Source organism: Otolemur garnettii, unplaced genomic scaffold, assembly GCF_000181295.1.
Source record: "Otolemur garnettii isolate 467f Iridium unplaced genomic scaffold, OtoGar3 scaffold00029, whole genome shotgun sequence".
Lineage (NCBI taxonomy): Eukaryota > Metazoa > Chordata > Mammalia > Primates > Galagidae > Otolemur > Otolemur garnettii.
Window position 1 is genome coordinate 16,973,698 of NW_003852424.1, and position 14,427 is coordinate 16,988,124.

At 50.7% G+C, this 14,427-nt stretch overlaps 2 protein-coding genes across 4 annotated transcripts in view; one reads left to right on the top strand and one right to left on the bottom strand.

Moving 5' to 3' along the window:
* TMIGD2 (transmembrane and immunoglobulin domain containing 2) overlaps positions 1-1,081 on the bottom strand; it is a 13,281-nt gene extending 12,200 nt beyond the window's left edge. For both annotated transcript variants that reach the window (XM_023512690.1, XM_003788876.2), the window contains exon 1: positions 1,033-1,081. In XM_023512690.1, coding sequence (XP_023368458.1) covers positions 1,033-1,081 — 49 coding nt within the window. The remainder of the gene's footprint in view (positions 1-1,032) is intronic.
* A 1,540-nt stretch (positions 1,082-2,621) lies between these two features.
* The window catches only part of FSD1 (fibronectin type III and SPRY domain containing 1), a 14,346-nt gene continuing 2,540 nt past the window's right edge, over positions 2,622-14,427 (top strand). For both annotated transcript variants that reach the window (XM_003788755.1, XM_023512603.1), the window contains exons 1-10: positions 2,622-2,791; positions 3,780-3,875; positions 4,056-4,187; positions 4,912-5,013; positions 5,586-5,608; positions 5,784-5,905; positions 6,506-6,715; positions 11,873-11,971; positions 12,728-12,887; positions 13,242-13,321. In XM_003788755.1, the coding sequence (XP_003788803.1) occupies positions 2,777-2,791; positions 3,780-3,875; positions 4,056-4,187; positions 4,912-5,013; positions 5,586-5,608; positions 5,784-5,905; positions 6,506-6,715; positions 11,873-11,971; positions 12,728-12,887; positions 13,242-13,321 (1,039 nt within the window). In that variant the 5' untranslated portion in view covers positions 2,622-2,776. The remainder of the gene's footprint in view (positions 2,792-3,779; positions 3,876-4,055; positions 4,188-4,911; positions 5,014-5,585; positions 5,609-5,783; positions 5,906-6,505; positions 6,716-11,872; positions 11,972-12,727; positions 12,888-13,241; positions 13,322-14,427) is intronic.

Sequence of the window (14,427 nt, forward strand, 5' to 3'; positions counted from 1 at the left end):
AGGGGGACAGCTTGAGGCTCTGTCTCAAAAAAAAAAAAAAGAAGTGCAAGTGGCTGGAACTGGGGGACAAAAAAAGAGAAATGGAGTATCCTTAGGTTTTCACTGGAGGATGGGGTGAACAGTGGAGGCCTTTGGCCAAGATCCAGAAGCTGAGAGAGGACCCACAGGAGGAGCAAGAAAGAGTTTGCTTTTGGCCATGATGTGTCTAAGGTGCCTGCTAGATCCCCCAGAAGGTAAGGTCTTGTCAATTTCCTGGCATTTGAAATGCAGTAAATGATACTAGGGAACTAGAACAGCAAGTGCAAATGTGTGGAGGTGGGATGAAGTCCAGTTCATTGGGGAAATAGATAAAGAAAAGCCTAGCTGAGTGCAGTAGTTTACCGTAATCCCAGAGCACCTGTAATCCCAGTGCTTTGGGAGAAGGAGGCTGGAGAGTCACTAAAGACCGATAGTTTGAGACTAGCCTATGCAACATAGCAAGACCCCAAACCTATTTCTACCAAAAATAAGAAAAAAATTAGACATGTGTGGTGGCACAGGCCTATAGTCTGAGCTACTCTGAGGCTAAGGCAGGAGAATTGCTTGAGGCTGGCCTGGGCAAATAGTGAGAACCTTATAAAAACAAAATTATCTTGGCTTGGGGGTTCATGCTTGTAGTCCTAGCTATTCGGGAAGCTGAGGTAGCAGGATTATCTGTTCGAGGCTGCAGTAACAATCACACCACAGCACTCCAGCCTGGGCGACAGAGTGAGACTCTGTCTCTAGCAAAAAGAAGGATAAAGAAGAAAAAGGAAAACCCAGCAGGCAGGAGCAAGGTGGAGGGATGGATTGTAGAAAGGAGGGCGGAGAATAGAGGCCCCTTCCTGAATCCTCTAACACCATAAGGTTCTGAGTGTCAGAGAGAGACTGACAGGCCCCATTTGGCAGGGTAGAGAAAATGAAGTTTAGTGGTACCCCTGATTAGGAGGGGGCCAGGTAGCAGGGATGGCAACAAGAAAGGTTTGTGGAGAGGAAGGAGGCCCAAGTACTCACCCCACAGCTGCACCAGGAGGCACAGTGCTGTTGTGCCCAGGGACCCCATCCCTGGCCCACCAGGATCTATGTCCCAGCTGGAGCCCAGCCTCCCCAGCCCCTCCCATTTGAGAGACTTCCTGCCACAATCTCCACCCTCCCACCCCTCCCCCTGCTGCTGCAGAGGCAAGTGTGATACCACCACCTCACCACTGCCCCAACCCAGGGCAGACATCAAGGGTTCCACACTGGGGCTCCACTTCCTGCCACCCTGTGCCTCAGTTTCCCCAAAGTGTTTTTAATCCGAAAGGCAGTGTGCATACAATAAATGGTGATGGGGAGGAGAAAGTTTGTCCCAGTTAGGGGAAATCTTTTCTGGAAGGCTCTACATAAACACATCTGTGCATGGGGTGGTGGACAGAGTGGAAGAGCAGGTGTTCTGGGGTGGGGAGGGGCTGGCTACAGAGGCCTGATTGGTGGATAGACTAAATGAACAGATCCCTACCTCCATCAATTTGCCCCCAAAATGTCTTCCCTTGAGGTTCAGAAGAGTGGATTTCTACTGATGACTTTAGGTCTTACTATAGGGTGTCCTCCTGCCCCATGGGCCTGGGGAAAAGCTTAGGACCCTCCAGTTGAGGGGGTTCCTAGGTTCTGGGGTTCCTCTCAGCTTTCTGCCACCTCACTCCCCCAGTCTGTAGTGCCTCCAGAGAGGAGGTGGAAGACTCAAGAGACTTCAGTGTCTCACACCCAACCGCAGGCTGAACTGTCTCACTCCAAACTGAGAAGGTCTACATCCTCCAGGGTCTTTCTCCCAACCACAGAGCAACCCTGTGGTGGCGCTCTGCCGGCACCTAAGCCCGCAGACACACACAACTTCCCAGCATCCCCTACCCACTACCTGAAGGTCCACCATCCCCCCACCCTCTGCTGAGGGACAATGCTGACCACACTGAATAGATTCAACCCCAGGCCTTTCCAGCCTGATGAAGGAAACAGAGCTTGACCCAGACATTTTTAGCCCTGTGTACCCTGGCAGGGAAGCTTCTGGAGGTGTTAAAACCTGAGGCTTTGTAGGATGTATAGAAGTTCAATTGTGCTGTGAAGACGGGAAGAAGACATTGGAGTCTTCTTGGGCAAAGGCCTTAGCTTTTCTTTTCTTTCTTTCTTTCTTTCTTTCTTTCTTTTTTTTTTTTTTTTGAGACAGGAGCCTCAAGCTGTCCCCCTGGGTAGAGTGCTGTGGCATCTCAGCTCACAGCAACCTCCAACTCCTGGGCTCAAGCGAGTCTTCTGCCTCTGCCTCTCAAGTAGCTGGGACCACAGGCGCCCACCACAACGCCTGGCTATTTTTTGGCTGCGGCCGTCATTGTTGTTTGGCAGGCCCGGGCTGGATTCGAACCTGCCACCTTGGGTGTACGTGGCTTGCACCTTAGCCACTTGAGCCACAGGCGCCGAGCCGGCCTTAGCTTTTCAACTGATGCAAGGCATGTGAGGGAGGGCTAAACAATTTAGCAACATATAAGGTGTGTGGGTGAACAGGCTCCAGAGGTCCAGGCTCTGAGCGACCCTAGTCAAGAACTACATTTCCCAGCCTGCTGCAGCTGGTGCGCCTGCGCCCTGCGGGCAGTGATGGAGCGCTAACCGGGGGCGCGGCGACGGCTGGGGCTCGGCGGGCCATTGGCCACCGGCAGCGGTAAAGGCAGCTTAGGGACTCGAAGAGTGAGCGGGACCCGCGGGCCGGGCCGGAGCAACCTGGGTTGCAGCCATGGAAGACCAGAGGGTAGGACACGGCGGGGAGGGGCGGCGCCCAGCAGTGATGATGGGCCAGGGGAGGACCAGGTGTTGCCGCAGCGCCTGCCCACCCTGCCCTAGCTGCTCTGCGGCCAAGGCCCCACCCCTGTCGCTACCCTGTCCAGATCTACCCCACCTCCAATCAGGGACGCAGAATCTCCCATCATCGTGGCTTGGGACCAGGCGTGTCCCCTCTGTGCCCCCCACCCCTCCCTGCATCCTGGTGCTAGTTCGACCCCCATCCCCCACTCCTCTCCTCCTGCCGCAGACAAGGTGTCTTAGCCCTGGGCTCCTCTCCCAGTACGCCGGACACCCCTTTCCTCCCTCCCAGCATCATCTTTCTCAACACCTCCCTTACTCCTCCCCACTTACCTGGCTCTGGCATCCCCCTTCCCCACGCCCCACCTTTGTCCAGGTGATACCCTTCTCCTTGTTAATCTTTTTTCCCAGGTAGGCCCCATCCTGAGGGTATCCCTTCCCTGGTTCATCCCTGTTCTTAGACTGTCCTTTATCTCAGGCGATCCTGTCTCTCTAGAGTTTTGCTTCCCACAGATAACCCTTATCCAGGCTTAGCTCATTTTGCAACTGGCATCGTTTTCTTCTGGAGGTTTCCAACTCCAAGTTAGCCCCTCACCCCAGCTTACACCCCATGTTAAGGATGTGGGTACCAGGTTGAAGGCTCTGTGCTCAGGTAGACATGGTGCACAGATCTTGCACTTCTTGAGAAACTGCTGCTGAGCCTCAGTTTCCTCCCTTGTAAAATGGGAGTGCTTGCAGGCCCATCTGCTAAGTGACTCATATAGAAATAGAGGTTCACCTTGTGGCTGGTGCCCATGCTCATTAACCTGTTTGCCCCCACATCTCCTCCTTGGATTTCAGAAGGGCAGAGCAAGCCCAGGTGGGGAGGCCTTGCTAGGCCAAAGAGCTTATCTGCCCTTGTGGTGTGTGTGTGTGTTTTCATGTTTTTGTTGGGGCAGGAGGCTCTGCGAAAGATTATCACAACACTGGCTGTGAAGAATGAGGAGATTCAGAGCTTCATCTACTCCCTCAAACAGATGCTGCTGAATGTGGAGGTGAGGGTGGCAGGGAAGTCCTGGGTAGGTGGCCAGAAGGAGGGAGGCAGGAGGGCACAGGTGTCGGAATTGACCTATTGCTATTGATGCCCTTGGGCACCTAGGCCTGGCTGGCCATGTCCAGGTCTCAGTTTCCCCATCTAAACATGGGCTTTGGCCAATCATGGCTTTCTAACCCAGGCAAACTCAGCCAAGGTGCAGGAGGACCTTGAAGCAGAGTTCCAGTCCCTCTTCTCCCTCCTGGAGGAGCTGAAGGAAGGGATGCTTATGAAGATAAAACAAGACCGTGCCAGCCGAACCTATGAGCTGCAGGTGTGGGGCTGGGGGGACACCCCCACCTCCAGCCCCACGTCCCTTAGACTCAAGAGAAGCCAGCTGCCTGCAGCATCTTCCTTCAAGTCTGCATGCTCCCAAGTTTCTGGTCTTTCCCCTGGCCATGGCTCATGAGCCTCCATCCCCCCTTAATTCTCTCTGCATCCTCACACCCCCACATATGGCCCAGTTCTTCCTCCTCCTCTCTTCACGTAGTGCCTCCAGTTTTTCAGCCCTTCCCAGTGGTCCCCCAGAACTGACCATATCATCCTGCCTTAAACACTTCCCATGGCTTTTGTGGGCTATGTTTTCAAGCCTGTGTTACCTGGGCTGCATGCAAATATCCTGGGCAACTTCCTAACATCATAGGTTCCTATCCCCAGAGAATACGGACCCCCAGGGGCTCAAGTATGGGCTGGGCATATGAGTTTTTAAGGAAGGGACTCCTGATGCCAGGAGTAAGAGCCAACCTCCCTCTTCCACCTGGAGTTGGAGAAGGGACACTCCTGAAGGCCCTGGAGGTGGAGCCCTGAGAATACCATGCCCAGTGGAGGTAGAGTTCTTAAGAAGACCCACACCTGGCTGGAGCCATGAGAAAGCTCCATGCACCATGGTACCCAGGCTCCAGGAGGTGCTGGGAAGCTCCCAGGGTTTGAGGCAGTGGGGTGAGCTTTCTCCTCCTTTGGTGCCTGGTGCTGTACAATTGGTGCCATACTACCCACAGAACCAGCTGGCTGCCTGTACACGGGCCCTGGAGAGCTCCGAGGAGCTTCTAGAGATGGCCAACCAGACCCTGCAGGCCACAGACAGTGAGGACTTTCCTCAGGTGGGTGCCCCTGATGCTATGTCCATAGAGTTGCCAGATAAAATACTGTGTGCCCAATTTGCTTTCTAAGTCAATGAATAATTTTTTTTTAGTCTAAGTATGGCCCACTCAGGCAATGTTTAGCATAAGTATATCTCAAAGATTGCAAGATATCCTCAGAATGTGTTTGTTAGTGATCTGAAATTCAAATGTATCAATGAAGAAATTTTAGTATCAGTATATCCTATGCAATACTTATATAAGTATATCCCAAATAGTGCATGGGACATATTTATTATATATCTGAAATGCCACATTAACCAGGCACCTTATGTTTTTATTTGCTAAATCTTCTAACTGTATGTACTGGGCATTGGGTAAGAATTTGGGGTGGAGGTGGGGGCCTGTCTCTGCCATCCAAAGGCACAGTCTGTTTGGGGCACAGTCTAAGGGGAAATACCAGAGTTTCTGCCCCTATCCTAGAGGAACTTGGCAAGTGGCTGCCACATTGGGCCTCAATCTTTGTGTCTCTATAACAGCTCTTTGATTTGGTAGAGACAGGTCTTTAAATTTTATTCTGTCCCTCTCTCTAGGCTGCCAAGCAAATCAAAGATGGGTAAGATGCTGGGATCTGGCCCCCACTGTAGTGCCCTGCCCCTTATGTGAAGATGGTGATACTCGGAGGATGGGTACATGGGGAAAGAAGTTCCCCACACACACACCTCAAATGACCAGGCCCTGGGGTCACTGAGATGCCTGCCAGCAGGCTGCTTTCAACTCCTTCTTCACAGTGTGACGATGGCCCCTGCCTTCCGGCTGTCATTGAAAGCCAAGGTCAGTGACAACATGAGTCACCTCATGGTGGACTTTGCACAGGAGCGGCAGATGCTACAGGCACTCAAATTCCTGCCTGGTGAGAGGGGGACTCCTGGAGGGCCAGGATTTAAGGGAAATGGCCATAAGATCTAGTAGAGCCTGAGACAGGTCTTGGAGTAGGGCTGACAGCCAGGAATCTGAATCCTGGGAAAAGTATGCCCTGTAGGGGGTGAACCACTGAGAATGCCACATGGAGACAGTGGGGGGAGTTCCTACCAAGCCCTGCCCCAGGGCATGGCCACAAAGCCCCCCCACCAGGCAGCAGCATCCTGGGAAAACCCTGCCCTTAGTGGTGGAGTCCCAGGAAGGCTACACACCTTGGGAGATGTGCTCTCAAGACACCCCACCCATGGTAGATCTCCAAAGAAAGCCATGCCTCCAATTTGTACAGAATTCTAGAAAGATGATGGAATCCTGAGATAGCCCAGTTATCTAAGTTGCATGAACCCTGAGAACGCTTTGCCTCATCCCTACCCCTTGGTGGAGCCTTGAAGAGGTTCTACTCTCAGGTGTGGCATCCTATCCCCATGTCAGTCCATCATGTGGGTGGGCATGGCTCCAGTACATACACACACACAAACGCACACTCATACACTGAATACAGAGCCCTGATTCCCTCTGCCTCTGTCCTGGGCAGTGCCCAGTGCTCCTGTGATCGATCTGGCCGAGTCCCTGGTGGCAGATAACTGTGTGACTTTGGTGTGGCGGATGCCAGATGAGGACAGCAAGATTGACCACTATGTGTTGGAATACCGGCGCACCAACTTTGAGGGCCCACCCCGCATCAAGGAGGACCAGCCCTGGATGGTCATTGAAGGCATCCGGCAGACGGAGTACACCCTGACTGGTAAGGGCAGTGGAGCAGCCCCAGCCCAGCTGTTGACTGCCTGAATAGCTGCCTCTACTCCAGTCTCTCAGTTCATTATTCATCGTCTCAAAGCTCATGGGATCTGCAAGCAGTTTGGCAGGGCTGGGCCAATCAGACATTTCCAAAAGTAATAATAAGGAAAGTAGTATTGATGACAGCTACTGCTCCAGTCATTGAATGATTACTATGTGCTGAGTGTTTTACCCTTCTGTCATGGGCATAATTATCACCACCGTTTTACAGATGGGGAACTGAGGCACAGGAAGTGATGCCACCCTTTTCTGTCTTCTCTCTACTATCTGTGAGCCAGTCATGCATTTATTCTAATTTATCAAGCACCTATAGCATACCAGTGCTGTCCTCATAGCAGTGATCAAGAATCTGATCCACCTTAGAGTTTGCATTCTGAGGCACCTTCCAAGTATTTGGGGGTCTTCTTGGCAGTTGTATGAAATCAGAAAGCCTGGGGAATCCACCTAGCTGGTGAGGTGAGGGTCTGAAGGAGGGAAAATGTTGAGGTCCCTAATGAATTATTTTGTTTTGGATTTTTCTTTTCCTTTCCTTTTATTATTTTTTTCTTTTTTTGACAGATTCTTACTTTGTTGCCCAGGCTAGAGTGCATTGGTGTCATAGCTCACAGCACTTCAAACTCCTGGGTTCAAGTGATCCTCTTGCCTCAGTTTTTCTACTTTTAGTAGAGATGGGGTCTCGCTCATGCTCAGGCTGATCTCAGAACTCCTGAGCTCAGGCAATCCACCTGGCCTCCCAGAGTACTAGGATTATAGGTGTGAGCCACTGCACCTGGCCCCAAGGATGGCTTTTAAAATTCATTAGGGGCCAGGAACTCTGGGAGGACAAGGTAGGTGGTTTGCTTGAGCTCAGGAGTTCTAACTCCACCCTGAGCAAGAGTGACCTCATCTCTACTAAAAATAGAAAAAAGTAGCCAGGCGTGGAGGTGCACACCTGAGTCCCAGCTTCTGGAGAGTAAAGCCATCCTAGGCCTGCTGCTCATGCCTATAATCCCAGTGGCTTTGGGAGGCTAACCCAGGAGAATCGCTTGAACCCAAGGGTTTGAGACCAGCCTGTGCAACATAGTGAGACCCTGTCTCTAAGAAAAATAAAATTAACTGAGTGTGGTGGAATGTACCTGTACTTGGAGACTGAAACAGTGGGATTGCATGAGCCCAGGAGTTGGCAGCTTCAGTGAACTATGATCCTGGCACTGTACTCCAGCCTGGGCAACAGAGTAAGACACTAACTCTTTTTTTTTTTTTTTTTTTTTTTTTTTTTTTGAGACAGAGCCTCAAGCTGTACCCCTGGGCAGAGTGCCGTGGCATTACAGCTCACAGCAACCTCCAACTCCTGGGCTCAAGCGAGTCTCCTGCCTCCGCCTCCCAAGTAGCTGGGACCACAGGCGCCCGCCACAACGCCCGGCTATTTTTTGGTTGCAGCTGCCATTGTTGTTTGGCGGGTCCGGGCTGGGGATTCGAACCGGCCACCTTAGGTGTACGTGGCTGGCGCCTTAGCCGGTTGAGCTATAGGCGCCGAGCCAAGACACTAACTCTTAAAAGAGAAAATAAAAAAGCTATTCTGAGCCAGGGGAAACCCTCAGGGGTGGAAAGAAGCTTGCTGACATCTTAACTATCACCATTCAGTAACTGCTATTGGACTGTAATCAGCCTGCTAGTTATCTGTAATTAGCATACATGGTTAATAATGAGCATGCTAATTGCAGGGGGAAGAAGTCACCAGCCAGCAAAAGAGCCTGAGAGAAGCTATTGGTTTATCTTTTGCATAGGAACCAAAATAAACACACATACCCTCCCTTTTTAAAAATGGGATTCCATAGACCTCTCCTCCAGGCACTCCTGCCTTTTGGGTCTGTTTTATTTTGTTGTAATTTTCTATTTTGGAATAATTATAGATCTGCAGGAAGTTGCCAAAACAAACAAATGGGGAAAAAAGGACAACAAAGACCTGTGTAATTCAATATCAGAATTAGGAAATGGAGGCTTGGCGCCTATAGCTCAGTGGCTAGGGCACCAGCCACATACACCAGAGCTGTTAGGTTTGAACCCAGCCCCGGCCTGCCAAACAACAATGACAACTACAACCAAAAAATAGCTGGGCGTTGTGGCGGGTGTCTATAGTCCCAGCTACTTGGGAGGCTGAGGCAAGAGAATCGAGTAAGCCCAAGATTGAGGTTGCTATGAGCTGTGACGCTAGGGCATTCTACTGAGGGCGACATAGTGAGACTCTGTCTCAAGAAAAAAAAAAAAAAAAAATTAGGAAATGGATGTAGGCCAATCTGTAGGGTGGCTTCACGCTTTGCCAGTCTTACCTGCACTTGTTCGTGTACATGTATTATTTATTCCATTCAGTTTTCTTCCACTGCTGAATTCACATAACCACTACCCAGGCAAGGTATTAATCTGTTCCATCACTGCAGGGTTCTCAGTTGCTACTCACTTTAGAGCCACAGCTTCCTGCCTTTTATAAACATCCTAGTGTGTGAATCCCTCAGGGATGGAAGTTGGATGCATCTAAAGCTGTACAGGAGTGAGGATAATGATGAATGCAACTTTTTTTTTTTTTTTTTTTTGGCGGTTTTTGGCCGGGGCTGGGTTTGAACCCACAACCTCTGGCATATGGGACCGGCACCTTACTCCTTTGAGCCACAGGTGCTGCCCACGAATGCAACTCAATTCATCATTATCCTGTAGTTATTTGCAATTCATCTCCTGTTTCATTAATTGGAAAGATAGGAAGTTTTGAGTTGTGTTTAGGACTTAGGCTCCTTGATTCATCTCATCCTCATGTAAACCCCTTTTGGTGTGTGGGGTGCATGATTGTCAGCTTTCAATTTAGGAAGCTGAGGCACAGAGTGAGTCCTGACCACCAATAGGCACATGTGTTCCATGTTTCTGAAACTGACCTTTCTGGGTAGTTGTTAGCTCAGGGGCAGTGGATGGATTTTACTGAGTATCCTGCTAAACTCTTGGAACGAGGGAGCCAAAGAGGAGGGTGAGGCAGTCAGAGTGGGCACTTGGAGGAAGTGGCAGCCGGGTAGAGGCCCAAAATTCTGCCGGGCAGAGGGAACAATCTGTTTGAGGGCTCAGAGGAAAGAGTGTTGAGCCATTGTGTGTGTCTGGAATTAGTGAAGTTTGTAGAGAGGTGAGAAGAGGAATAGACTGTACCCTGAGGGTAACAGGAGCTATGGAAGGCTTTAGAGCAGGGAGTGCTTACTTTTGTTTGGGATTCTCTGAAAGTAGTGTCAAGAAGAGCAATGTCCAGGAGTCTACTGGACATGTAGGTCTGGGCTATAGGCTGGGCTGTGGGTGCTATGGGTAGACAGATGGTGACTGACATTTAAGAGTGGCAGAAGTGGCTTGGCGCCTGTGGCTCAAGTGGCTAAGGCGCCAGCCACATACACCTAAGGTGGTGGGTTCGAATCCAGCCCGGGCCCGCCAAACAACAATGATGGCTGCGACCAAAAAATAGCCAGGCATTGTGGTGGGCGCCTGTAGTCCCAGCTACTTGGGAGGCTGAGGCAGGAGACTTGCTTGAGCCCAGGAGTTGGAGGTTGCTGTGAGCTGTGATGCCAGAGCACTGCACCCAGGGGGATAGCTTGAGGCTCTGTCTCAAAAAAAAGAAAAAGAGTGGCAGAAGAGAAAGGAGCCTGCAGAGGGGACCAAGGAAGAGCAACTGGGAGGGTGGGGATAGCTAGTAGGGAGCGCTGTGGCTGCCAATGAAAGAAAATGTTCTAGGAGGGAAGGTGTGGTCACACAGCAAGTCCAGCAAGTTGGGGGCTGGCAAGACCAGAGGAAGGAGAGGTTTAGCTTGATAAAAAGGGAAAAACGGCTCAGCGCCTGTGGCTCAAGCAGCTAAGGCGCCAGCCACATACACCTAAGGTGGTGGGTTCGAATCCAGCCCGGGCCCGCCAAACAACAATGATGGCTGCGACCAAAAAATAGCCAGGCATTGTGGTGGGCGCCTGTAGTCCCAGCTACTTGGGAGGCTGAGGCAGGAGACTCGCTTGAGCCCAGGAGTTGGAGGTTGCTATGAGCAGTGAAGCCAGGGCACTCTACCCAGGGGCTCAGCTTGAGGCTTTGTCTTAAAAAAAAAAGGGGGGGGGGGAACAGAAAAGGAATGTACTGGGAGGTCGAAGTGGGTGGATAGCTTGAGCTCATGAGTTTGAGACCAGCCTGAGCAAGAGTGAGACCCTGCCTTTACTAAAAATGAAAAACAGGCAAAAGGATCTCTTGAGCCCAAGAATTTGAGGTTGCTGTGAGCTATGATACCAGGGTAATCTACTGAGGCCAACAAAGTGAGACTCTGTCTCAATATAAGAAAATGAAAAGGAAAGTGGAGAATCTTTATGTAATCATGCATGGCTAGATCCAGGGATTGCAGTTGTACTAAGTTGCTCAGTCACCTTTGTTCCCTGCAATTGTAGACTCTGGAAGCTGCCAAACACAATGGCAGATTTTCTCTGGAGGTGTTTCTTCTTAGCTTGCCAGTCCAGGGAAAGGAGCAACTCTACTTAATACAGTGCCAAAGTCTCAGTGCCGATTCTGATTGGCTAACTTAGGTCATGTGCCTATCCTGACCCAATCACTGTGACTAGGCCATAAAGCATTCTGATTGGCCTGTCTTGGTTGAAGGCCCAATCAAGTAATCCATAGCCCTGCAGGTGGATGAGGGCAAGCACAGTTTCTTTTTCTTTTTTTTTTTCTGAGACAGAGCCTCAAGCTGTCACCCTGGGTAGAGTGCTGTGGTATCAGCTCACAGCAACCTCCAACTGCTGGGCTCAAGCGATTTGCCTGCCTCCGTCTCCCTAGTAGCTGGGATAACAGGCGCCAGCCATAATACCTGGCTATTTTTTGGTTGCAGCCATTGTTGTTTGGTGGGCATGGACTAGATTCGAATCCACCAGCTCAGGTGTATGTGGCTGGTGCCTCAGCTGCGTGAGCCACAGGTGCTGAGTTGCAAGCACAGTTTCTCAAGGATAAGATGTTTGTAAATTGCTCCTTGGACTTGGTGGGTGGTGGGATTACTGTGAGACATGACTAGCTTTAATGCCTTGCTCAGAGTCTTAGAGAGTGCACAATGTTGACATCTTCTCTTGCCTCCCAGGTCTCAAGTTTGACATGAAGTACATGAATTTTCGTGTGAAGGCCTGTAACAAGGCAGTTGCAGGCGAGTTCTCTGAACCGGTGACCCTGGAGACACCAGGTGACTGATTCTCACTCCCACATTACCCATAGCTCCTCCATCCCGGGACCCTGAAGACCAGTGTGTAGTGAAAATACTCTAATCAGGGTTCTGTGGCCTTTGTTGCCCTGGTTGCCAGGAAGCTCAAAGCTCAGTCCATGGTAGCTTCCTTACCCTCAGTATCTGGTATAACTCTGCTTTTGCCACTACAGTTGATCCCAGTACACCTGGATGGTTTTTGTACACAGACATGCACACATACTTTCTGTCTCTCTCTTTCAACAAATAGATGAATCCTCTATAGAGTTGGGGATAGGATATCAGCAGTAAAGACAGATTCTACAGCCTCCCATAGTAGCAACTTTGCATTGCCTGCTTGGAAATCCCTCTGCAGTCTAGCCTAACTCCCTCATGCTATATAGCCCAGCCTCTTTCTTGAAATTAATCCTCAGTGGAATCATAGGGTAGTGCAGTTGGCTTGAAAATGCCTCCAGACCTGGGAGACCGTTAGGCAACACCCACTTCGCCTTCACTCCTCTGGATCCATGTTCTGTTCCCTCTGCCATTTCCCCCCTTGTCTCTCTTGGTGTCTCGTTGCATGTCTGTCTCTCTCTGAGCCTTTGTGTCTCCATCTCTGTCTGTCTGGACTATGTCTCCTTGTCTCTTTCTGTTCTCTGTCCTTGTCTTGGTCTGTCTTGGTCTGTCTTAGTCACTGTCTGTCTCTCTGTGTCTCTGGGTTTCCCCATTTCTGTGACTCTCACGTCTGCCTGGCCTCAGCGTTCATGTTCCGCCTGGATGCATCCACATCCCACCAGAACCTGCGGGTGGATGATCTCTCTGTGGAGTGGGACGCTATGGGCGGGAAGGTGCAGGATATCAAGACTCGTGAGAAAGATGGCAAGGGACGGACAGCATCTCCCGTCAACTCCCCAGCCAGGTAGCCTGTCTCCTTTACTCCCTGAGTCTCTGTGGAGAAGATCAAGCTAGACATGGACACTGAGCCCAGTGTGGTCAGAGCTGGGGTGGAGGGGAAGACCCAGGACTGGAGGAGCCCAGAGTGAATAAGGGGAGAGAGGATTTCAAATTACATTTTGACAGTTTAAAAGGAGTTTTCCAGATGAGAAAGGGTACAGGCATGTTCTAATACAAATAAGAGAGGCTCAGTATATAGAAAGAACTAAACACTGTCAGAGACTAACTGAACATCCACAGTGGCTGGTGTGGACCAGGGAAGCCCACCTATGGGGAGAGGTAAGAGCTGAGCTGAGTTTTCCTCCTTCCTGCCCCACAGAGGTACTCCATCTCCTAAGAGGATGCCCTCTGGTCGTGGGGGACGGGACCGTTTCACAGCTGAGTCCTACACAGTGCTGGGTAAGGAGGGGGAAAAGAAGGGAGAGAGGGGTGTTCTGGGCAGGGCCTCAATGGTGGGTATTGAGGGAGAACTCCTTTGGTTGGAGAAATAGACAGCAATTAACGAATCTTCTCTGGGAATGGTCCCAATAACATGTGCTGTTCTGGCACTGAGGGAGTGGGAATATTTGGGGATGATAGATTACTGAGAGGAGCCATAGCTTATGGAGCTAAGGAAGGAGGATCTGGACTGGGACGTGGCTGGGCAGGAGCTTGGGGGCTATTCTTTTGAGTCTGTGGAATAGCTGGGATTTGGTGAGTAACTAGAAAGAATGGTTGACTCTGCAGCAGCTGGGTTTATGGAAGAGCTGAAGTAAGACAAGAGTTTGGTGAAAAGGCTTATAATGTGTGAAGGAGCGGGTGGCTGAGGAGAAATTGAGACAGTAGGTAAGACTGGAGGAGAAGGTAGCACCAAAGGACTGATTGCATCTTATAAAGAAGCTGAAGTTAGTGGAGGAAGTGGAGTTTAGGGGAATCCCTACTGTCTAGAAAAGAGCTGCAGAGAGAAGTTAAGGCATGAAGAAGTCTGTAAATATTGAGGGGGGAGGAAGATGGAGAGCAGCTTAGGTCTGGGGAGAAGCTACTGTCTGAGAGGTAGTTATGGTTCTATGGATGATCTGGATATTCTGGAGAGCAAAAGAGATTGGTGAGTTGGGGTTTGGGGAGAAAACAGGGAAAGATATAGGGGGTGTCTTTGGAGTTGCTGAGATTCGAGAGAGAAATAACTAGTCCTCAGGAAGTAGCCTAGGCAATTTGTGGTTGAGGGAGTAGCTGAGATCAAAGAGGAGTAGACCTGGAGAAAAATTATATTTACAGGGGTCCATCTTGTGTCTGGGGAGGACCTGGGATATGGAGATGAGCTGCGAACTGGGAGGAGCTAGAGTGTAAGAAGCTGTCTGGCTCGGCGCCTATAGCTCAACCGGCTAAGGCGCCAGCGACGTACACCTAAGGTGGCAGGTTCGAATCCCCAGCCCGGACCTGCCCAACAACAATGACGGCTGCAACCAAAAAATAGCCGGGCGTTGTGGCGGGCGCCTGTGGTCCCAGCTACTTGGGAGGCGGAGGCA